A 23,518-nucleotide genomic window follows, 5' to 3' on the forward strand; every position below is an offset into this window, starting at 1 on the left:
CAGCAGTCACTGCAGCCCGTCACCGTTTCCCTCACTCTGGGCTTTTCAGGAAAAAAAAAAAAAAAGAGCACACTCTCAGACCACAAGTGACTGTGATGTAAATCGGCTGGCTTCTAGCTCTTTCCGTCTCTCCCTCAGTCCCATACACACCCTCTCTAACACCCTCTGTCTAAATGTGGACTCAGTGGATGGGCATTTTGAACTGTCTACTCAATGGCCGGGGCCCCTGGACAAAAGAACTCATTTAAATGGCCACTAAAGCTTTTCAGCACCAAGAGATGAAGAATTGACAACATTCTTTCACATCATTACCCGAGGGAGGAGCGGGGAGTCGCGAAGGAGGAGGTTAGGAGGTGAGAGATGGGAGGCGGGGGGGGGGGGGGGGGGGGGGGGGGGTTGGACGAGAGAAAAAGAGGGAGCGAGAGAGAGGAAGACAGGGGCCATCTCCCAGCGTCATCAGCTGCATTTGGCAGCTGCCATAATCCTGCTTCTGAGTGTTTTTCTACCAGACTTCTCTTTCTTTTTCATCCCTCTGTTCTAGATGTGCAGATCAGATCAGGAGCCCCAAACGCAACGAGGAGCGCCTTGGTTTATGTTTCTTTCTAACGAATCCCATTCCACCTACCGCCCCCCTCCTCCACCCCCGCCACACAAACACACCCCCCCTCCAACCCCTCTCTCCTTCTCTCCTCCATAGCCTTTTCAGCTCGGGGCTGTGAATGAGTCCCAGGAGTCTCTCTGCCTCCCTGGAGTTCTGCTGGGGTTCATTAATCTTTCATTGGGACCATGGCAATAGGGAATGCCCCCCCTTCGGTCCCCCGCCCACTTTCCACTCCCCCACCACTTCCACTGCAGAATAGAGGTCTAGATGGCCAGGCTTGCACGGACCATACAGATGGACAGCTTTAACTACCCAGTGAAAATTTAGCACGGGGCTCTGAATGGACTGCAGGCTCTCGCGCCGGCCCGACATTAACTTCAGCCTCAAACAGATGATTAGTTTGCAGCATTAAGTTCTGCTCACATTTGCCTCGCCCTGGTGTCCACAGCTTTGCATTTGTATTGTCAATGAGCATCGGGCAACTGAGCATCTTATGTATGTATGCCCCCCTGCCAACATCTAGTCCCATTAATGTGTTTCAAAGTCGGTTGGAAATGTGCCACAGTGGAGCTTTTTTTTTTTTCCTCTTCTTTTTTGCATGGGTTAAAGTCGCTAATGAGGGTGTGTGGCCTATGAGATCGAACACACACACACACACACACACACACACAAGCAGCTTGGTGTCTCACTCCTCTCCCCCTGAACATATCATCCATGTTATGATAAGCCTGGTTAGTGCTGCTTCTTTGACTGCTGAGGGCAGGATAAGGATGTGTGGGTAAAGAGGCGAGAGCAGCCTCTTCCACCAGCCTAATCTACAGCAGAGCTCTAATCTGGTTATCTTGTGGCCGGGGACTGTGTGTGTATTAGTGTCTGTCTCGGCCTGGCCTGATGAGAGGGGCTGAGCTCCGGTTAACGCAGGGGCCCACGGCAGCACACCCCTAAAGCTCCACTGTAATCTTTGGGTAATTGAAAAAAGGGGGCCTGCACCACTTAGGAGCACAAAGAGAAGATTACATAGCTAAAACTAATTTGGCAAAAATGCAGAAATGGATTTTCAGCCCCACCTCCTCTCTCCTAACCCTTTTATTACAATACACCCCTACCCTCCATGAACCGGGCCCTGGGGGAATAGACGAGGGAAGGGGAGCGAGGAAGAGGGGAGACCGGGAGGAGGCTCGAGTGCAGGGAGGAGGAGAGCCGAGCGGAGCGCTGACTGGGGCTGCTAATGACTGTGGATTTACACGCGCTGCCTTGATTTCGTGGTTTACAGATGATCGATTACTTCACTGCAACCGTGGTTAAAAAGTGCCTCATCACACATCAGGCCCAAATGTGAACTGGCAACCCCCCAAGCCTCTTAGATTGTGTTACTGAATTCCAGGGTGACACCGCAGAAGTGTTTTTAATTACAAACCACACTATTTTCACTGTGGCTTGGCGGTTTGGCGCCTCGAGAGAACCCAGAATTTGATAGCTCCTCTTTCTGAGAGCCTTCAGACCAAGTTGTAATTCTGTGGCGAGCGCCTGCAATCTCTAACCCCTAACCCAGATATTAACAACCTGGCCTTTTTTTTTTGTTTCCCCCCCCCCCTCTCTCTCTATTCCCATCTATCTGTCTCTTTCTCTATCCTCCTTCTGTCTCTCAGTCTAATAAGGTTCCAGTGGTACAGCACCCTCACCATGTGCACCCTCTCACGCCTCTGATCACCTACAGCAATGAGCACTTCACACCGGGGAACCCCCCACCTCACCTACAGACAGACGTGGATCCCAAAACAGGTAAAGTTTCCACTCTGTGCATGCATGCATGCATGTTTGACTGGCGTGAGGAGATTTTTATTCAGAACAGACTTTCAGTTAGCAACATGCTACCTGCTTCCTGCTGGGAAAAAAAAAAAAAAATCAGCCTTAGAAAACAGCACAGCGTGTTTTTAAAGGTGTCACGATGAAACTTCTGAGCACACGTTTTGAAAAGAAGTTGAGAAAAACCACAGAAGCAGCTCCGGCTCAGATAAGGCACGTCACCTCTTTGCACTGATGGGTGTGTAAATGTTTTATTATGCCCTGCCACCATGGTTCACATATTCAGGACTGTGTTTGTCTTGATGGCGTCTGTCTGTCTGCAGACACATTCTTGTAAAAACACATCAAGATTAAAACATTCAGATGTCACGTTGAGCATGCAGGTATTCTGTAAACTGTATTGTTTAAACTGCTATCCTATTAATATTGATACACCCATGTATTATTTGGACGACATTTTCACATTAATTGCTTATTTAAAGATGTCAGAAACACAACTAGGACTGTGCAAGATTGTGACATTTAAAGTGGGACACAGTCAACCTCAAGTGCTTCTCGTTGACAACCACTGCACTCATATGTTACTGATTGATTTAGCTAGCATGCTAACGAGTGGTTTGGCCTCAGTGCAAAGTGGCCTTCCATTCGAGAACAAGCACCTGAACAGTGGCTCATAAAGCTCTCGTTAAACACGGAATTCAGCAAACAACCACGGCGGCTCATGACCGCAACTCTGTTTGCCAAGGCTCGAAACAAGACGGCCTCTGTAGTCAGAGGTCCTCGCGTCTAAATACCAGAGAGCAGTGAACAGATAGTCCTCGATCCTGTGTGCTCGGAGTGATGTCTTCATCTGAGCGCACAAGAAATCCTCACAATGGAGGATGTGACCGAGCGCTCGGATTTACAAGTCTTCATCTCCCAACTCTGTCAGAACTGGAGCTGCGTCTTTGCAGCCTGTTGATCCTGCAGGTTCAGAGTGTCCACGTTTAGCAGTCAGACTCTGCCCACGCATCCCTCTCCTGTAACCATTCAGCATGCATTTTTAGGCAATTTCATTCATTTCCGTGAGCATCTTGACCCAGCACTTCATTTTGTTAACTGTCATTCAGCCCGTCCTTTCAGGTTAATGCGTTTTCAGTGCGGTGAATAATTTCATGCTTTCCAGTGGTCTCTGGTGGATTCAGTCAGTGTTTTAGGTAATAATGTTCCCTTATTATGATGGTCCTTACAAGGGGGAAATAATGTGCCAGCTGCTGTTTAATGTAGTGCTTAATGGGGCTGCTTAATTGGGCTCAGTGTTTAATTAATTAATGAGCTATATTAGGTTTTCAGCGCTGGGTGGCAGTAGGATAATGTTAGTAAGGCTTTCCTTTTTAATAGAACTTGCCTTTAGTGTGTTCCAAGCAAAGTTTTCCGCTTAGACGCAAACTGCCAGACAGCACATTGTCCAGCAGTCACAGAACCCCTTATCAAGAGTCAGTTCCTGGATAACCTGGATCAGCTGCAGACTTTGGGTGTAACCACCAACAGCGGCCAAGCGCTGATCTGTGAAGACTGATCTGGCTCTGCCTTCGACTGTGTTGGAACTGACCAAAATATCTGCAACAGGAACAGCTGCACGGGCGAGCCAGCTGTGTGTAAGAAACACAAATCAGCCGGAATGAAAGCCCCCCCCCCCCACAGTTCCTGGTCTACTGAGCACACACACCTCCTTGCTGTGCTTTTACACGTCTAGTGTTCCCAGTTTCAAGTTTGTCATGAGAGAGAAAGTTATTTTTACACCCGGCTGTGTACGAGACCTTCTCAAGGGCAGCTTGTCGATGCAGTTTCTTCGCCTGTCAGCTGCCACAGAAAGTAAAAGGCAACACCGCGGACGCTGTGATTGCTCGGCGATGCCCTCACCGAGAGCTATCCTTAAATTGGACATCTTTGTCACTGTTTGTCTGCGGGGGATAACAAACAAAATCCGCTGCTGTTTCTGCGCCAACTCTGAGAATCGCTTGGACAAATGGAGGCCGGCGAGCCAATGCATAGGCGGCGTTTCACATTGTCGTTAACTGTGTCAGAATTTGAGGTAACGCTGTGTTTAAGTAGCCGTTAATCGGAGTCAGAAGCTTAAATTGGTGCTGGCTTTCAGCTCACAATCTGTAACTGTTGCATATTTCTAATAGCAGTTTATTCATGTTTGACATCAGGTAAAATCCACATCCATCCAGCCGCTATGACAGGATAAATCAGCCCGACTCAACCTGTAGCCCTGCATTAGCGGCGCTGTGATCACAGAGAGGGCGTTAATTATATTGTTGTGTTTTGTTAACTTCTTAACTTCAGTCATTTTATATCATTAGAGCTGAATCAGTAGACAAATGTGACAAGAATCGTGTTGGTGTTTTCTCCTCACCTCTCTCCCCTCTGCCTCTTCCAACACATTGTGCCGCCGCCGCCTCAAAGGCCTTTGATCAGGAAGTGTGATTTAGCACTGTGTACATGCGAGCAACAAGCCCTCTTCCTCCTCCTCTTCCTCCCATCTGCACTCCTGTGATGTCTGCCCCATTCAGATGTGAAACTCTCAACAAAGAGTGAATTCAGCACTGACAAAGATTTGGTTCTCTCTCTCTGTCTGTCATCATCTTGTCTGTCCACCTCCTCTCTGCTCCTGTCATCCTCTTTCTTCCACAGGAATTCCAAGGCCTCCACATCCTCCAGATATATCTCCTTATTACCCACTGTCACCTGGCACTGTCGGCCAGATCCCCCATCCGCTAGGATGGTTAGTACCACAGTAAGCAAATCCTTTTTTTATTACTCCTTCTACTGTATTCTCCTGTGAGTTGTGTGAAAAGGCTAGCGACGCCCACATATTGTAATGATTAAATAGCATGTACTGTATATCAAGCCCAATCATCAAAGACAAAAACAGCAAACAGCAAAAGCGGATATTACCTTACATGTGTGTACACTGTGCAGCAGGATGTTGGTCTTTATGTACACAAAGTCAATTACGGAAGCTGTCTCCGTCTCCTCTTGGTCCCCCGAGTGGGTCCTCTCTCTGTGTTCGAGTCCTCTAAAACTTCAACTTGCACCCTTAACTTTCTAGCACACTCACTCCTGGACCACAGCAGCCCACTGCAGCTTCCTCAGGCCCTCGCCAACCTCAACCTGCTACTTTGTGGCAAATACTATTTTGCATGTCTCTGTATGGTCCAATTAGAGTAATGAACCGTGATTGCCCGTATTTTACCCACAATTCCACACGGGGGCTCTCCCTTGGTAACTCTTGTCAACACTTGTTAATATGACAAAAGGCTACAAATTAAGCTCTGTTAATTTAATGTTTTCTCACCGCAATCTAAATACCGAGAGAGGCCCCGAGCGCAGCCATGGTGCCCTTTGATTTGCTGCACTTTATTTTGGTATAAATTTACATTCATTATTGTTTGTCTTTGAATGTGTAGACCTCAATTAGCGTGATGGCTCCATTAAAGAGACCCGCGCTTCGTCTTTAATTATCACAACAAAACACCTAGTTCCAGCTTGGGGAGGAACAGGGCCCCACTCTGTCGACACCGAGCGAAGGGTTATGAAATTTAATTAGCCATTGCTATCAAGATTTGTGGCATTCAAATTGTTCAGAGTTTTCCTCCCTTTGATCTGCGCTCTGCAATCCCCTAGATTTTTGTCCTGATCAAATGAGAATAAAGAGGCCCACGGTGGGGAGAGGAGAGAGACAGAGGGCTTTACCTTCTCCTCTTCCATCAACCCTGTTCCTTTACCTATTCGCCTTTCTTCTTTTCTTCCCCCTTCCCAGGCAAGGTCAACCTGTTTATCCAATCACAACAGGGGGTTTTAGACACCCCTACCCAACTGCGCTCACTGTCAACGCATCCATGTCAAGGTGAGTTGAGCCCTAGGAGCTAAACACACACACACACACACACACACACACACTCTCTCTTGCTCACACATTCAGTTGTGTGTATTTGTGTTGGCTGTGAGGGCAATGCACAAGCAACACACATGCACGCTCACGTGCAGAGACAGCGAGCAGCAACTTCTCCCTTAAGGAGCGCTCACACTCCCCATCTCTGTGTTCAAAAGGCCAATTCTCCAGTGTGGGGCTCCAGCTAGCGTGCTCAAATATTAATTATATTTATCATTTTCTAATGAGGCCCCTGAAGAACATTTACCCCCACTGCATGTCAGGCAGATCTGAAATGAGCTGGGGCATGTCCTTGCTGTGAGTTTGAGCAGGCAGACAGATAAACAAACACAGCAACACTTTGAAGGGGACTAGCTGATATAAGCCGGGGCCTGACACTTGGCTAGCTGCTTTGGTCCAGCCCATTAGGGTCTAGCTCAAGTGCTGCTGTGGACTTTAGTGCACCCATGGGGCGGGTGGGGTATGTGTATTTGTTGCCATCTTGTATACATGTGTGTGTGTTTGTCAGTTGGTGTTAAACTACTTACTGTTCCCTTGAGGGACGCATGTCCTCTATATTGGTGGGAGGCGAAAAGAATTAATTTTGGAGGACTAAAAGCCCATGATTTGTGGGTGTGGAGGAGCCAAAAAGGCACCAGCACAAAAAACAAACAGCCTCCTACTCTACTCCTCCTTCCTCCTCCTCCTCCTCCTCCTCCCATCCCTTCTATACGCCCTTGCAGCAGGGGCACTTTGGACGGCGCTGGTTTAGAGTCTAGGGATGAGGCCAAGCTTAAGTTTAATTACAGCCTGATTGGAAAAGCAGCTCCTGAGGGCGGCGTGTTTAGACCTCAGTGACATTGATGGATCATGTAGATGCAGAGAGGGAGGAGTCACGAGGCGGGGGGGGGGCATTTTCTTTTTTAAAGTATAGCACTGAGAATAATGGAAAGCTGAGTTTGAAAGCTCACCCAGACAGTTCAGTTCGGTTTTTACAGTCTTTGCTGTTCAGTTTTCCTCTTAGTGATTCAAATATTCAGACTTTCTTGCATCAAACTCTGCAGACGGGTGTCTGGGTTAGATTCGCCCCTCCCAGCCCTTCTCAGGTGCAGCGGGTCAGACGGTGGGTCTGTCCAGACATCGGCATCTGGCAGCAGCACCCAGCCAACCTGGGCTTTAAGTGACTGCTAATTTGGTCCCTTAATGACAGCCTCTACATTGTGATCATCTTATTTCCAGTGCAGTTAATTGAATATACTGGCTGGGGTGTGGGGGGGGACTGGCCATGGGGAAGAGCTAATGCTCTGTGATGAGGCCCCTAATTGAATTAGTATAACTGAATAGATGGAGGGCTCTGGGAGCTCTCTGGAGAATGGGAGGGTTTAACACATCTCTCCCCTCCAAAAAAAAAAAAAAAAATATCCCCCAACCTCCCTCCTCACACATAAAAAACCCCACCCTAAATTCTGACTTTGACAGGGCAAAGGAAGAGAATCAATTTGTTGACAAAATCTAGTAAAAATCTGTCTAATTGTGTCAGCAAAATGGCAGAAGCCTTTCATACATAGCCTTCAGCCAGTTGGTTTTGTTCAAAGAATGGACCAGACTGTTGTGATAGCTCAAACGATTTGCAGGGAGCAGGCTGAGCGGAGGAAATCGCAGAGAAAAGACATCCTGGCCTTGTACTCTTGTCGGGAGCCAGTTCTTTGCAGGAGCGCGGCGCTTCAGTATCGGTCCCCTGTGCCGTAGCACGAACTGAATTAGGATGCAGGGAGGGAACCTGGTACCTGGTAGTCCTGCAATGAGCACCTTACACCTAGGTCCTGTTAAAAAATGCATTCTTTTAGGACGGGCGGAAAGAGAGCCAAGGAGAGTAGAGACAGTCAGTGGAGCAAATGAAAGACATTATTTTGATAATGGGGTTGGAGCCAGTGCAGGTCCCTGATATTGTGTGTGTGTGTGTGTGTGTGACAGGTGGGAGGATGTGAAGGCCCCTTTGCCCCTTATGCTTAAGCCTGCCCTTTGATATGTTCCCCCATCATCCCGCTCCCTCTCTTTTCCTTGGGAACGGGAGAAGCGCACCGGCCGGATCATTATACATTAAACAGGCACGGGGGCTACTGCTTCGCATTGGCAATTAAATGGCACTGGCTGACACTGGGCTTGCTGCGCCAGTGACCCCTCCCCCCTCACCCCCACCCCAACACTGCCAGCCATTCTTACCTTTCAGATTGAGACGTAGGAGCCCCAGGGTTGGGGTGGGTGGATGGGTGGGGGTCTCTGCTGCGTCTCCCCTCTCTGTGTTGGCTAAATTGGTCCAAGGCGCTGCTTGCTGCTGATGAGCCCGGATGATGATGATGATGCCCCCGCGCTTCAAAGGGATGGCCGTCATGTTTAAACCATAACCTGGGCCATGCAGTGGCAGCGGGAGGAGTGGCGAGGGGGGCGAAGGAGTGTGGAGGTGGTGAGGGGACAGGGAGGAGTAGAGAAGAAGAAAAAATAGATCTTGGAACAGAGGAAATTTTAACAAGTGCACAGAGAGAAGGAGGGAGGGTGAACAGGGAGAGAGGAAAATGCAGCAGCCCTAATGATGGGCGATATGCAGCCACTGCTGCCGAGCTCCCCATCAACGGATGACATGGCACAAACACCAATGTGTCAGTGATGAAGGGAGAAGAGGGGAAAGGAGAAAAAGAGGGAAAGAGTTTGAGGGGGGAGCGCGCTGGCACTCCCCTGAGATGGCCTCCAACAGAAACTAGTTGTTCCTGGCGAGTTTATCCTCATCATTATATTCTGGCTCGGAGCCATGCAGCCAGACACAGCCGGATAATGAGCTGCTTTAAAAAAAAAAGAAAGAAAGAAAGAAAAAAAAAAGAATTATTCCTCCTTTTTTTTTCTCCTCCTTCATCCTCTCTTCTCTTAAATTTGTGTATGGTCACGTGGAGCCGAGGCGCCGCGCTGTAAACACACACATGCAGATCGACGCGCACACGTTCAAATAACCTGACACAAATAATTAGTGTGATACATACGCTGGCACATACAGTACAGCAGCGTCTCACAGCTGCTCTGGCCACTGAAACGATTTCATAAATAAGGGTTTCTGGCCTCGATGCGTGCAGCGGTTGGAGATGATGAAATGATGATAGGAGTGCAGAGGGATGAAGATAAAAATGTCAGTGCTGCTGACAGTGCTGAATTGGCAGAAAAGAATGGGGGGGAAGCAAATGGAGACCCAATACCTGAAGTGATACCAGACTTTGATAGAACATTTTAATCTAGTTTGCAATATTCCTTGATAAGAGATAATGGTTCAAGCTTTACCCCTCCAAAACCCGCCATTTTCATATCAATGTAACTGCTACAAATGCAGTTTTCCTCCAATATTACAAAGAGTTGTCGTCTACGGATGAAAGACGTTGCCACTGTGACTTAAATCTTATTTGGAAACCCCTTCCTCAGCTCTCACAGGTGACAGTTGTTAAGGCAGGCACGAAGTTTTTCCTCAAAAACCAAATGTGAGGCGGAGGGAGGGGGTGTAATCAGTGGCAGCGCTGATAGATGAGAGTCTGCACGGTCTCTCTGGAGCTGTAGGAAAGTTCAAGGTGCACAGAGCCCTCAAGCCAACGTGTTTCATTGACTCTGCGACATGTATTGTTGCCTCTATCGTGAGGACACAGATTATGAATCTCAGCGAGGTTGCTGTTAAATAAAGGCAACAAAACCGCACTCGGCTCGAGTGTTTGGCATCTTGGTTTTTTTGGGTTGTTCCAAAATGGCATTCAAGAGTTTTATCCTTGGGCAATTGTACTTTCTTACTGCCACACAATATAGCTTTTTCAAAACATTTTACTGATGGTCAAGTGATGGTTTGTCATAATGGTACTGTATATAGCTTTGTGTGGGGTGTTTAGCTGTCCAGGCTGGTTTCTGTGATCAAATTAAACGGCGACATTCGCCCTAACACTCGTTTTGAGTGCTAAAATCTGATTCCTTTTGAGTAAGAACACAGGACTCGGCCTTGGACGTTTTCATGTGGATGTTTTGTATGTGCATTTATGTCTTTTCTTGTGACTAAAGGCAAATTCTGTTTCTGTGAAAGAAATTGGGAAAAACTGCTTTGACTTGTCATTGAAAGACGGGAACGGAATTTAGTCTTTAGTCTTGTGTATACATGTGCTCCATCTTCTCATTTCACCCGTGTCCATTCTGACGATTTACACAGTCTTCTGTCCTCTAGGTTCCCCCCACACATGGTGCCCCCTCACCACAGTTTGCACACCACGGGCATCCCTCACCCAGCCATCGTCACACCCAACGTCAAGCAGGAATCCTCCCACAGCGACATCAGCTCCCTCAACAGCTCGTGAGTACACTTTCGCCTCCCTAAACTCACATTTCAGCCTCGGAGCTTCGCCGGAGTTCGGCTCCGCTCACCTTTCTGCACTCTTGTCCTCCGCAGGAAACAGTCAGACGCTAAAAAGGAAGAGGAGAAAAAGAAACAGGTCCACATAAAGAAACCTCTGAACGCCTTCATGCTCTACATGAAGGAGATGCGGGCCAAGGTGGTGGCTGAGTGCACACTGAAGGAAAGTGCTGCCATCAACCAGATCCTGGGGCGGAGGGTAAGTCCTGACAGCTCGCTGGACACACACCAACACTGTGATGGTCAAGCTTATCATAGAGGTTCTCAATGGAGACCCACTGCCCGGCTACTTTTATTCTAAACATGGGCTGATTCGCACCCGGGGGTCAAGGTGGAGCTCAAGAGTTGTGGTAATCGAGGACCGTGATTGGGATTCGCAGGCCTGTTAGAAGATTAAAAAGACTCAGTATTGTAGCCTGATTCATAACCTGTATATCTCTGTTATTTCCTGTTCAAGGTAAAAATCTCTCCATGTCTTCTCTCTGTGTCTTGTTTCTCATTTTGCAGTGGCACGCCCTATCGCGGGAGGAGCAGGCCAAGTACTACGAGCTGGCCAGGAAAGAGCGACAGCTCCACATGCAGCTGTACCCAGGCTGGTCAGCACGAGACAACTATGTAAGTTTTTAAGTTTACAAGTCGTAACGGCCTGTTCTCTCCCCCTCTCACTAGGTGACATGACCAGGATGAGCTCGCTCTTTTGCTTTTTTTTTTCTTATCTAGCCTGAGGGATCGCTTTCTTCCTGTAATTTTCTTTTGATATGTATATCTGAGGCTGGACAAATTGCTTTGACCTAGACCCGTCTTGTTATGACATGGAGGAATATTTGTAACAGTCTGGCCACGATGTTGTTCACATGAATCCGCGGCGAATGCTTCGCGGCCCAGACGCTTTGTTCTGACACATAAGTGCGCAGATTCTCATCAGTTCTGGTCAGTTTTGGGATCAAGCTGACCAGCTTTTCCACGAGCAGCCTGAGAGAAATCTGTCTTCCAAAGCAGAAGCTAGTCAAGATGTCTAGATGTTCACAGAGCAGAGGAAAATAAGACAAAAGATTACAGAGAAAGAAGAAAACAGCATAAAAAGACAGAAAACAGAGAGAGGCGGGAGAATTCTGGTCTGGCCTGCAGTGGCTGTTACAAACCGGAGGGCAGAGACAGAAAAAAAAAAAAAGGCAGAGAAAGAATGAATGAATAAATAAGTAAACACAAAGATGAGTCCTATTCTCTGTTTCATGTTTTGGGCATTCTGCAATATAATAACTAAGGTTCCTGTCTGTGTCTATTTTTTTCTTTCTATTTTTTTGGCGGCTAACCAACAGGGGAAAAGGAAGAAGAGAAAAAGGGAAAAGCAGCAAGCAGAGAGCAATGGTAAGTGAGCTGCAATTATCTCTCATATTAGAAGAGCCCCATCATGTGTCAGGCAGATGTGACATCTTGCAAGATAAAAGTCAAGCTAGTGTGTGTTTTTTTTTTTTTTTTGGTTATGTTTCTTTTGTGTGTGTGCGTGTGTGCGTGTGTGTGTGTGTGTGTTATTGTGCCTGGCTTTTTTCTCTTTTTTTTTTTTTGTTTTTTGGTATAGTTATGCTACCCAATGCAATATTTAAATGGTAGAGTTGCTTGTAATACCCCCCTTTTCCCATTTTCCCCTAGCCTTCCCCAGCTAACAACTGAATATGCATGACCCCCCACACTCCTTCTCACCTCCCCTCTTGACACCAACCCCCCCCCCCCCCCTCCCCACTTTGCCCCTTAGCGTTCTGGTATTGTGATATGTATGTTTGGAGAATGTGAAGTTGAAGCATTGTGAGAGCCATTAACTTTGCTAGTGTTGTGTGCGTGGCCCCGTTTTATAATGCCTGTGCCCTGCAGATAGACAGCACTACAGTACTGTGTGTGTGTGTGTGTGTGGGTGTGTGTGTGTGTGTGTTCGCGTGCTCGTGTGTGTGTGCGTGCGTGCATGTGCTTGCTGGGCTGCCCCTTGCTTGCTTTCGTGCATGCTTTTGTATCAACATAAGACAAATCACTTAAATCCTAAAATTAAGGAGGTTTGCTAATTCTATGATTTATCCATTTTTATTCTCATGATTCATATTCTTCTGATCGTGTTGTGAGGAGAAATGGCGACTTGTTATTATGTATTTTGCGCTCGTTTGGTGACGGATTTCTTCTTGAAGGCCTCTCTATCTGTTCTTTTTTTTTTCAGAACACAGAGAATATTTTCCAAACCCTTGCCTTTCACTCCCTCCGATTACAGGTGCTAATGTCATTTTGAGTATTAAATTACTAACTTGTTTATTTTTTCTTCTTTTTTTTTATATTAATGTATATTTATTGATCAATGAATGTGCAATATTAGGCAGGTTTAAGATTAAATTCTATTTTGAAATATGCTCTTTTTGCTTTGTTTGCTGCTTTCTTTTCTTAAAATGTTGCTATTGTTTGACTTCAAGCTAGATTATATTTAATTTATCTCCATTTACACATGTTGCTATTTAGCTTAGAGCATTTTCCGTATTTTGGCAAAGTCATTATGCACTATGCTTGAGGAACTGATGACATAAAGACCAGATTATTACTTAGGAGTATGACCTGAAGGTTATGATGTCAGGGTAAACCTCCTTAATCTATATGCTTCAGTAGCCGCGCTTGTGCCTTTCCTATAGGCCAGCATGAGTTTGGCTTCAAATCTGTCTCCACTCAACAAGACCTGGACTCAAACGCCTCAATATTCTGCCGTCACTCTGCTCTGCCTCTCATAACGACACGGTTACTGGGTAGATTTAGCAAGTGACTGGCAGCTTTTCTGCAACAGCCAGCCAAAGTTGATGGAAAACAGTCAAGTGTTTGATGCCAGGTCTAAGGAGTAGATTCCCTCTTCAGGTTCCAGCCTTTTTAATCCTTCCCCTGGCTAGGGCTAACTCACACCGTGCTGTTTTAGCACTCTGCTACTACTGCCGCCTAGTTTCCCCCCACCTTGACCCTGTCTTTTTGAACCCCTTACTGCACTGATAACATCTCCCAGTAAATGAACCCAGTCTGCATTTGCTCCGTTTATATCCTCTCCACCAAATAAGCACTGCAGCATTAACTCCAGCTAGACTTTAGATTACATGACCGAGAGCAACTGTTTCCACATTAATGCCTTAATTTGATAATTTGCATGCATTTTGATTCTACTAATGTCTGAAACACACTAATTGTGTTCAGTTTTATCTCTGAAGGCACTCTTGAGAATGGCTTTAAGGGGGGTTTTTGGGAGGGGGGGGTGTTCTTGCACAATGAGCCACTGCCAAGCTTCATAGATTCACTGTTACCTGTTTTTTCTCCTTATTTCTCTCCTCCTTTTGATTTCTGTTCCTTATGGTTTTGGTTCTATTCCTCCTCTCTGCTGGCTTCCCCTCCCTGTTGCGGCATCAGACCTGAGCGCTCCTAAGAAGTGTCGAGCGCGCTTTGGGCTCGATCAACAGAATAACTGGTGTGGCCCGTGCAGGTGTGTATGGTGTGTGCTTGCACTGGCCAGGGCCAGGTGAGGGCTGGCCAACAGTACACTGGGACTTCCTCCTTCGCTCTCTGCTGCTGCTGCTGCTGCCTTTTCTTCCTCTTCTCTTCCACCCCCGTCCCCCCCTCCCTCTGTCTGTCCCGCCAGGCTATCGTGACCTCTCAGCTTCCTCCAGCCACGCCCTGCCGGTCTATCTCTAGGTTCCCACTATTTGATTTTTACCTCCTGTTTGGGAAGAAGGGTATTAACAGCATATGCCAGAGTGTTTGTGTGAATGATGCATGTGTGTCGATGAAGAGACATTTCGGGGGTCATGGGGGTTTCATTGCAGGATGTACAGTACAATAAGCCTCACTGAGATTGGTCAGAAATCCTAAACTGGCAGGGTCGGGGGCTTGGAGGATCTGGAGCCTGATGGTTTGGTCAATATGGAGGACATCCCAGTGTTGCCAGCCTAAACCTAAGCCCTGGCTACATGTTTTTGTCTGTGCAATGACGTGTCCATTTTCTTTTTTCTTTCTTTTTTTTTGTCTCTGTGTGTGTGTTTTTGTCTACCTCTTTGGCTAACAGATGCAAATACCCCAAAGAAGTGTCGTGCCTTGTTCGGGCTTGACCAGCTGAGTTTATGGTGCAAACCATGCAGGTATAACTGCTGTAGTACCAATGGGAGGAAGACATCCACAATGAGCAGCTTCTTCTCCTTCAATAATATATCCCTCCAAAACACGTTTCCATCAGTGTGGTAACAGATGGCAAACTCTTCTGCTCCTTTTCTTTACTGAGGAGCTTCCTGCTATAAATTCCCTCACAGCAATTTTTTTTCCTCATTGAACTCGGTTCAAGCCCGGTGGCAGAAAATGGATTTCTAAATAGGATTAGCGAACATTTTACGTCAACAAAACATCTTTTGCTGCAAGATCAGGGTTTCCTCGTGTCATTTGGAATAACGTCTCTTACAGTCGGACTTGTTATGGTTTGAAATCCATTTTCTCTCCAGGCAGTGGATAATTCCCTCCCATCTTAACTGTCATGTTTGTTCTAATTGGCGTCCTTTGAATAACAATGTTATGCTTACAAATTTAGCCCTGCTTTCTCTGAGGGCCTGCTCAGTGACACTCTTTTCTGTGCCCTCTTCCTCCTCCTTCTCCACCTCTTCTTCCTCCAAACTCCTCTTCAATAACCCTTACTTAGTCCCTACCTGTTGTCTTTCTGTTCTGACACAAGCAGTCTTTGAATTGGGAATATTTTCATGGTAGGTATTTGTTTCTGCTACGTAATACCCTTCTCTGTGTCTGGCTTGCACCACACCCTGCCCCACTTTCTCTTGACTCTTCTGCACCAACCATTGCAACACATTGTCTGTTTCTGCTCCTACACCTTTTATTTGTTTTGATCATTTATGTGGCTCGAAAGGCAAAATTCAGTCCGGTGATTTTTGTATTTTTAGCACTTTATGAACCTATTTTTAAAGGACGTTTCCCAGTTTTGCCGCAATTTCAAGCAACAAGAATTTCACACATCGCCTCTACTTTTTTTTTTCTTTTTTTCCGTTAAAATTGTCTTTGAAAGAAGTAGGACGTCACGCTCACCCAGCTCCACACAGTCCGCCATTGTTGCTGTTTCCACTCGGCTCTCTCCTCTCCCTCCCAGCTGACACGCACGATATCAGAAACGCTGCATTATTCCTTAAACAATAATAGCAGATCATGAGATCAGGAGGCTGGAAAAGCGCGATAATTCAGTTTTCGTCTTAGGAGCCGAGAGGTTAAAAGTTCTCTCTGGGCTCCATTTCCTAAAAGATGCATCTGGTGTAATTTCCCCCGAGAAGGAGAAATCAATAACATACACAGGCACATACTATGAATCGATATGTCTGTTAAAAAATGGATATTAGCTCATTTGTTGCAGTTTGACAGACAGTTATCGAGAGCAAGATGTGTATGTAGTGGCAAAATGATACCTTTTTACGGCCGGTCGATACTCCGCACCACCCAGTGCTACAGTATCCGTGCAGAGCGCAGTCAGAAGCCTCATCCCCACTCTTTCCCAGACTTTTCTAGTGTTCTACACGTCCCTTGTTGTGTGCTTGTACTGTCGAGCTTTATTGGAAATGCATGCCTGTCTTTCACCCTAGAATGCGTTCAAGGTTTCGTGAGCCCTTTTATGTGATTTGTTGATGTCCCTCTTCCTTTTCATTCTCAGTGATCTGCTCTCTCTGTTTACGTAGAATTTCCCCCCTCGGAATTACAGGAAAAGGTTTGATTTGATGACCCTAATTGAAGAGTAGATGAACCTTATATGGTACAAAAGCCTCAATCTCTCTTTTTTTAAACACCTTAGACTTCTTTTTACCCGACTCCCTGTCCCTCCCCGAGTCTTAAATACTAATACTCCGTGGCCTTCAGGCATCCTCGTGATAGAATGGAGAGCTGAGAGAAGGGTCACTGCCAGGGTCAGGGTAAAGATGAGGTGGGCAGAGATTCCCCCTTAACCAAATCTGAGCACAGCTTTCGCAGCAGAGTCACCACAGATAAATGCACCAATCCTCTACTCTCCCAACTCCCCCTCCCTCCCTCCACTTTCCTCCCCTCCCCATGCTCATTCATCGGGTTCCACTGAGCGCAACGGGCCTGGCCTCAGGACTCGGCAGGCAGGGGGAGGGTCCCGACCCCAGGCAGGAATGCAAACATGATGCCTTGACCCCTCACGCACACACACTCGTGTCTGTGGGGCACATACGGGGTAGTGTGGATCTTGTTGACTTTTTCGCCTCGTATCCAAACTCTGTCCCCTCAGGAGACGAGAGAGTAGAGCCAGATAGAGGTAGAGGAGAGAGACAGGTCCAGTAACCTCGTGTTGCTGGAGAGAACAGGCTGATCCCCAGCTGTAGCTCTGCCTGTAAGAAAGGCTGAGTTTACATCCAGAGAGCAACCATTGCTACATCCAGTCTGCATCATTTTGTTCTCTCATCATCATCACCTCTCTGTGTGCTTTTCATCTCCCTGCTGCTTCCTGTCCAGGTGCTTCACCTGTGATCTTTCCTTCATGTCTGTCCTGTCTGATGGTTTAGTGTTTGGAAATTGACCGTCATTTCTACCACCTCTCCTCTTAGCATGAGGTTGTGAAGCTACTCAAATGCACCTACAAAACGTTATCTGTTGCGCGAAACCGGTTCGAAGTGACGGGTTCTCCTCGATTGGAGGTGCATTTAAGTGAGCAGCCGTGCTAAGAGGCGATGCAGTTCGAAGATGTGATGCTAAAAGATGCTCTCTTTCTCTCGCCTTGTCCCTCAGGAGAAAAAAAAAGTGCATTCGCTACATCCAAGGTGAAGGCAGCTGTGCCAGTCCTCCCTCTACGGACGGAAGCATACTAGACTCCCCCCCATCCTCCCCCTCCTCAGTGGTTCCCTCCCCCTCCTCAAAAGAGTCCAAACCTCAGACTGAACAAATGCAACCTCTCTCACTGACTATGAAACCGGCCCACCAGCCACTCCACCACCCGCACCTCCTGGCTGGGCCTCCACCATCTTTGGTTCAGCTGGAAAACTCTGCTGCAGCTAGCAAAACGCCCGGCGCCTCCTCCCACAACGGAGCCCTGGAGCACGGTGACGTCTCGTCCTCGCGGCAGCCGGGCTCCTCTGTGGTGCCCTCAATGGCCCGGCCCTCGGCATCGCTGTGTCATTCCCACTCGCTCCTCCCCTCCACGGCCCCTCAGCCTCTGTCGCTAGTGACCAAGTCTATAGAATAGTCTACCCTATTCTTCTCCTCTTTTCTAGCTCTGCACACACACACCTTTCTAGGCCCTCCCTCTGCTATATTTCACTTGCCGTCAGTTCTTTTCTCTTTATGTTTCTGTGCCATAAGGCTTTGAAATTTTAGTTTTTGTTTTATTGAAGTTCATTGGTCAATATTTGACCCATCATTATCAAAAAATCTAATTATTATAAAGAAATGATACAATGAGCTGTAGTATAGCTTTGTGAATCTGCCAAAATTTTTATGAATTTTGTTTTGTCTTTTTTGTAGTGTTAAACAGTGCAAACAGAAAAATTATCTAGTTCAACTTCAAAATGTTTAAAAGACGGATATAAAAAGGTAGGCTAGATTATTCAGTGAGCCCTTTTCTTGAAAGAGTTGGTTCTCCTTCTTTATTTGTATTAAATACGAGCTTGCGAACCAATCATTTGACATCTGTTCAAACTCTAGGAGGGCATGAGGCTAGCGGTGACACCTCTCTGAGGAACAACTTTAATTGTGATGTTACTTGTTCTTGTTTAAATGTACAGAATAATGGGGAGGGGGGGGGATTACTGTGTTAAATATGCATTCTTCCACTGCGTTGTCTTTTTTTCTTTGTTGTTTACCTTTGGGGTGGAGTCAGGCAAGTTGGGTGGGCTTGAGGGGAGGTCGGGGTGGGAGGGTTGAGGGTTATTAAATTCAAAATGTCACAACGCTAGGACCAGTAGTATTTATTGCTTTAGAGATTGCTTGTTGTATCTTGTATGTGTCTCTTTTTGACTTTTTTTTTTCTTAATACATTGTACAAATATTTTTTCTTAAGGTAAGCGACTTATATATGAATGATCCATTTTTACAAGGAGGTTTTAAAAGGCAAATCTTTTGTTATTGATTTCTTTCCTCACTGAAAACCTGGATTCCACTCAGTGTACTGTGTAGATCTCATGAACAGAAGTATGCACAACTTCATTTCAAGAAATGCGTCTATAAGCCATTTTACAAAAAGAAGAAAAGAAAACTTGAAACAAGAGACAGTGGGTACCGTGTCTTCAGTAGTTGGAAAAGTGTCTAAAGCCCTTCTTTTTTATTGCACAGTCACATCTCTCAAGACTGTAGATTCGTGTACAGATTTTCCGTGCCAAATTTTGTGATAATTTTCTCTGCCCCTCTAACCATGCTGTAGGGATCTTTTTTTGTTTTGTTTTGTTGTTGTTTGTTTTTTTTTTTTATTTCGATACCATTCTTTGCTGTGACGTTACATAGATTGCTATGTATGTAGTATAAATGTTGCTATAACAAATGTGTTTGGTAGCAAATTGTCAAATATTAAAATTTAAACTTAATAAAAAGGCGGACATCATACTGTATAAACCCACAAGGGCCAAATTATGTATATTAGGAGGTTCATAAAAAAACTATTAAATACAAAAAAATACACAAACTGCCACTTTTAAGTACACTACTACATATAGGTAGATAGAAAAAATAGGCATGTTGATGTTGCAAGAGGCTGTAAAAAAAAGCTACAAGAGAATCATCCACTCGGTGCCATTGTAGTTGACATGACGCGACTGTAATCTGTCGATTTCTTCTCTGGTTTATTAAGATGCTAATGATAAATAGTTTGAATGTTTCCTTAACGGCTGTGATGTTCCTGTTCTATTTTATGCTCTTATCTTTTTGTTCGTTTGTTTTTTCCTGTTATTTTAAATGGTTCCAAAACCATGTTTTTTTGTAATGAATAAATGTTTATGCTGTACAGTCTCTGTAGCATGCAGTTCTGTATTAATAAAAGCAACTTAGTATGTGCACATCTTTGTCCTCCTTTTATTCTGAAATTCACTGGCAGGTGCAGCAACCTAATAAAATAATCAAACGGCGTTTAGGCTCCTGTCCAGTTGGATTTCTCCTCTTTAGTTTAAACAGAATTGCCAAAGAACATGACGTAATTACTGAGCTTCTCAAACAATAATGAGTAAAGTAATAGTAAATGATCAGTTGGCTTTTGAGAACATGCTGAAATACTAAATCAGATTTCATGAAATGCAGTTGCCGAGTAATTATGTTAAAATCAAGTAACCTTGTAAACAAAGAGCACACATTGTTACCCTTGTGAGCATCAACAGAAAGCAAGAAATTATCAAAGAATCAACAATTTTATGCAAAACATTAAGACAGAGGAACTTTAAGGTCAAGAAACTCCTGCTGGACACGACTTAACAAAATGCTTCGTATCAGTCATTAATCTATACGCAGCCTTCAGCCAGGCAGCCCATCACACACTGTTTCACTTCATTTGACTCATTAATAGCGATTTAACAGTGACCCCAGATCCTCACTGGTTCACATTTACTGGTTGTATAAAATGTAAACCTTTTTTCAGGGTCTGTATGTTTCATTCAAACGATCACAGACGCCACGTAAACTGTATTTACTCACCTATATGCCAAAAATAATGTGGCTCACCAGCTAAAACATAATGCTGTGTCCACTTTTAAAGAGACATTTGGTAAAAGAGAAGACCACTCCATCGTAATATCTCATTTTGCTCATGGGCTGCAGTCAAATAAATAAAAAAAAGACAAAAACTGAAGTGACGTTTGTATCAGGATCTACCAGCAATTTCAATTATATACTATTTGTTTTCCACAACTGAAAATCTAAATTTTACTGCCCACATTATAACTTTCTCCAACATAACTGCAAGGTGACAACTGCTTTATCTATGCTGCACTATTTTAGCAGTGTAGGCGCACACCTGAGATAATTTAGACCCAGTCAGATCACAGTATAATATTTTCAATTTAATCATATTAATCTGGGTCATCGTTTAGAAAAAAAAAACCTGTTGTCCAGGTTTTACGAAGAAGTACAGCTAATGATTTCAATGAATCTAGTATCCAGATATTAACATTGGCCAGATTGTGTCTTTCAACTCAAACAGACTCCGTTTCACATCAAAATGCATCTTGATAGCAGCTTGCATGATTAAAATCTCTGTTTAGTTTGGATTTCATCAAAGAAGAAACAACTTTTGCTTAACAAAGACATGAACATCTGCACAAGGTTGTTACGTACAGACAGAGAGGAGGATCGTGGTTAGTACGTACAACCCCGATTCCATTGGACTCTGCGTAAAACAGGAATAAAAACAGAAAGCAACCATTTCTGAACAAGCTGTGTTTTACCGACAACAGTTTTACAAAGTGTCCCTGAGCCCATGTAGTAATCTCCTTTATTCAATCATGTGTTCACAAAGTGGTGAACCTTTCTCCATCCTTGCTTGTGAATGACTGAGCCTTTCCAGGACGTCCCTTTCATACCCAGTCATGATATGATCACCTGTTACCAATGAACCTGTTTACCTGTGGAATGTTCCAAATAGGTGTTTTTGGAGCATTCCACAACTCTCCCAGTCTTTAGTTGCTCCTGACCCAAGTTGGTAGAAACATGTTGCTGCATTAAATTCAGAATAAGCAGATATTTACAACAGTCAATGAAGCTGATGAGGTCAAACATTAATTATATTGTCTCTGGGCTGTTTTCAATTGCGTATATGTCAATAAAGGGTTAGCAAGTTGTCACATTCTGCTTTATGTTTTACTTTTGTGGAATCAGGGTTGTATTTGGTACCATTCGTCAGGTACAGACTAAACCTATTGCATAGGTGTTAAGCACAGGCAAATCAGCTGTGCTTTGAAGATTTGTTGAGCTAAGCACCAGAAAGAAAAGTGGAAAGTACAGAACTGTGGAGATGTGTGGAGGAGGCGTTGCTGGAAAACGAAGGGAGATGTGAGAACTACTACAAAAAAAATTGATGCTGCTCTGATCCCTAACACTTAGATAAGACACATCTCTTAGCCTACATTATCTGACCACCATCAGCCATACATGCGCCCCATACAAATGGACCTCTAGCACTTAATTAATAGTAAAGTGATACTCGACTCATCCCTGAAGGGAAATCCTCCATTCCCCTTGCTTCCATCTACGTGGAGGCCAGAGTTTAGATTAGCTCAGAGCAGCACCTCTGGAGCAGGTAGAGATTCAGTGACATGCTGGAGAACATTTAAACAAGCCTGTTTCTTGCTGACAAAGGGTGCTCACTGCGTGCAGTGTGGTCGTCCGTTTGCTCAGGTGTTTGAAGTATTCTGACATCAGCGTAAGGCGTCTCTCAGCACGTTCAGCACTTCAAAACTGATTTTAATACAAAGGTTGTCGGGTGTTGTATAACGGCAGTGGTTTTATTTTGCCAGAGTCATTTTTTTCATGTAGTTTCATCTGGGCAATATTGCCCTTGCAGCATTTCAGAGTTCCATCAGTGGCTAAATCAGGAATTTTGTGTACAAATGTGCTGCATTAGAAACAGCACACAGGCGTTACATTGCAGTCAAAATGTGACATTCTCAATGGACCAACAACAGCTTTGCAAGAAAACAGCGTCTGTGTGTGCATGCTCGCAAGTGAGTGCAACATTTTATAGATTCACTCGGCACTGTGGAGAGCAGAATTGATTTCTTATTTATTTGAAGTTTGCTTTACTACAAAGTATCCAAGCAAACAACAAAAAAGTATTAGAGTGTAGCTGAGGTGCAGCGTGCATGCTGTACATGTACATAATGTAATGTAGTCCTCTAGTGAATACAGAGCAAAGAAGAACTCAAACCAGGGGGATGGGTTCAGTTATGATCAAGCAAATGTGGGACTCTCCTTTGTTCCCTTTGAATGTATACAATATGCACACTTAATGCATTTGTGTGGGCTATATCCTTGAACTATAAACCTACTAGCGATGTATAACATGGGAGCGTCCGTGACGATTCTATTACATTTCAAGAAGGAGAAAAGGCGTTGTATACCTGAGTAAAGAAATGACATTTTTTGATGTCAGCGTGGCATGGAGGAACAATGTTGAAGGCCATCGCTGCAGGCAAGCATACAAATCAGAAAACATTGCACAACATTAAGTATGTCCCCTAGGTTACAACAAACAGAGCACAAAAAGATATTGTTTTGGATGTTATTAAAAAACAAGATGCATACCACTGACCCTGATCACGGTGGTAGAACAAAATTGAAAGGTTGAAGAAATGGCCACAGCGGAGCGTAAACATCAACAATCTCCTTTGCCCGAGATGAAAATGCCACACATTTTCATACGGCTTCATATTAACAGATTTATGTTGTCCTCCATAATGACATTCCTCTTTTCACCCCAATTAGGTTTAATACAGAGTTAAAAGGAAAAAAGGACGGAGGGTCGCACTTCGGGTTCTCTGTGCAGACGAGTTTTGGAGCCCTTGCTTTTTGTGAAAGGAGTTCTCATAACGCTCTTGAAGCAAAACAATTAGAAAGCCTGAATTGCACCTATAGTTCAAAAGAATGTATTGAAACTGTCTCCGACGCATTCAAGCCCTGCTGTGACCTTCATCAGGGAGGAGCAAACCTTCATTCATTCCTCGCGCACTTTGATATGCTGCTCCCTAAAGAAGACCACTGTGCGGCCAATAAAATTCATAGGTTCAAAATG

General features: G+C 45.0%; 1 protein-coding gene across 33 annotated transcripts in view; it reads left to right on the plus strand.

The window, feature by feature from the left end:
- Nucleotides 1-19,799, plus strand: part of tcf7l2 (transcription factor 7 like 2) — an 89,922-nt gene extending 70,123 nt beyond the window's left edge. For 5 of the 33 annotated variants that reach the window (XM_076759118.1, XM_076759121.1, XM_076759123.1 and 2 more), the window contains 11 exons: nucleotides 2,251-2,383; nucleotides 5,087-5,189; nucleotides 6,216-6,302; nucleotides 10,567-10,692; nucleotides 10,789-10,951; nucleotides 11,260-11,367; nucleotides 12,072-12,120; nucleotides 12,956-13,006; nucleotides 14,170-14,242; nucleotides 15,479-15,503; nucleotides 17,545-19,799. In XM_076759118.1, the coding sequence (XP_076615233.1) occupies nucleotides 2,251-2,383; nucleotides 5,087-5,189; nucleotides 6,216-6,302; nucleotides 10,567-10,692; nucleotides 10,789-10,951; nucleotides 11,260-11,367; nucleotides 12,072-12,120; nucleotides 12,956-13,006; nucleotides 14,170-14,242; nucleotides 15,479-15,485 (900 nt within the window). In that variant the 3' untranslated portion in view covers nucleotides 15,486-15,503; nucleotides 17,545-19,799. Of the gene's footprint in view, nucleotides 1-2,250; nucleotides 2,384-5,086; nucleotides 5,190-6,215; nucleotides 6,303-10,551; nucleotides 10,693-10,788; nucleotides 10,952-11,259; nucleotides 11,368-12,056; nucleotides 12,121-12,955; nucleotides 13,007-14,169; nucleotides 14,243-14,821; nucleotides 14,895-15,442; nucleotides 15,505-17,544 lie in introns of those variants that run through there. The other 28 variants (XM_076759111.1, XM_076759120.1, XM_076759122.1 and 25 more) reach the window with 17 other exon arrangements.
- Nucleotides 19,800-23,518: the final 3,719 nt, after the last annotated feature.

The sequence above is a fragment of the Chaetodon auriga genome, chromosome 20, assembly GCF_051107435.1.
Source record: "Chaetodon auriga isolate fChaAug3 chromosome 20, fChaAug3.hap1, whole genome shotgun sequence".
Classification (NCBI taxonomy): Eukaryota; Metazoa; Chordata; class Actinopteri; order Chaetodontiformes; family Chaetodontidae; genus Chaetodon; species Chaetodon auriga.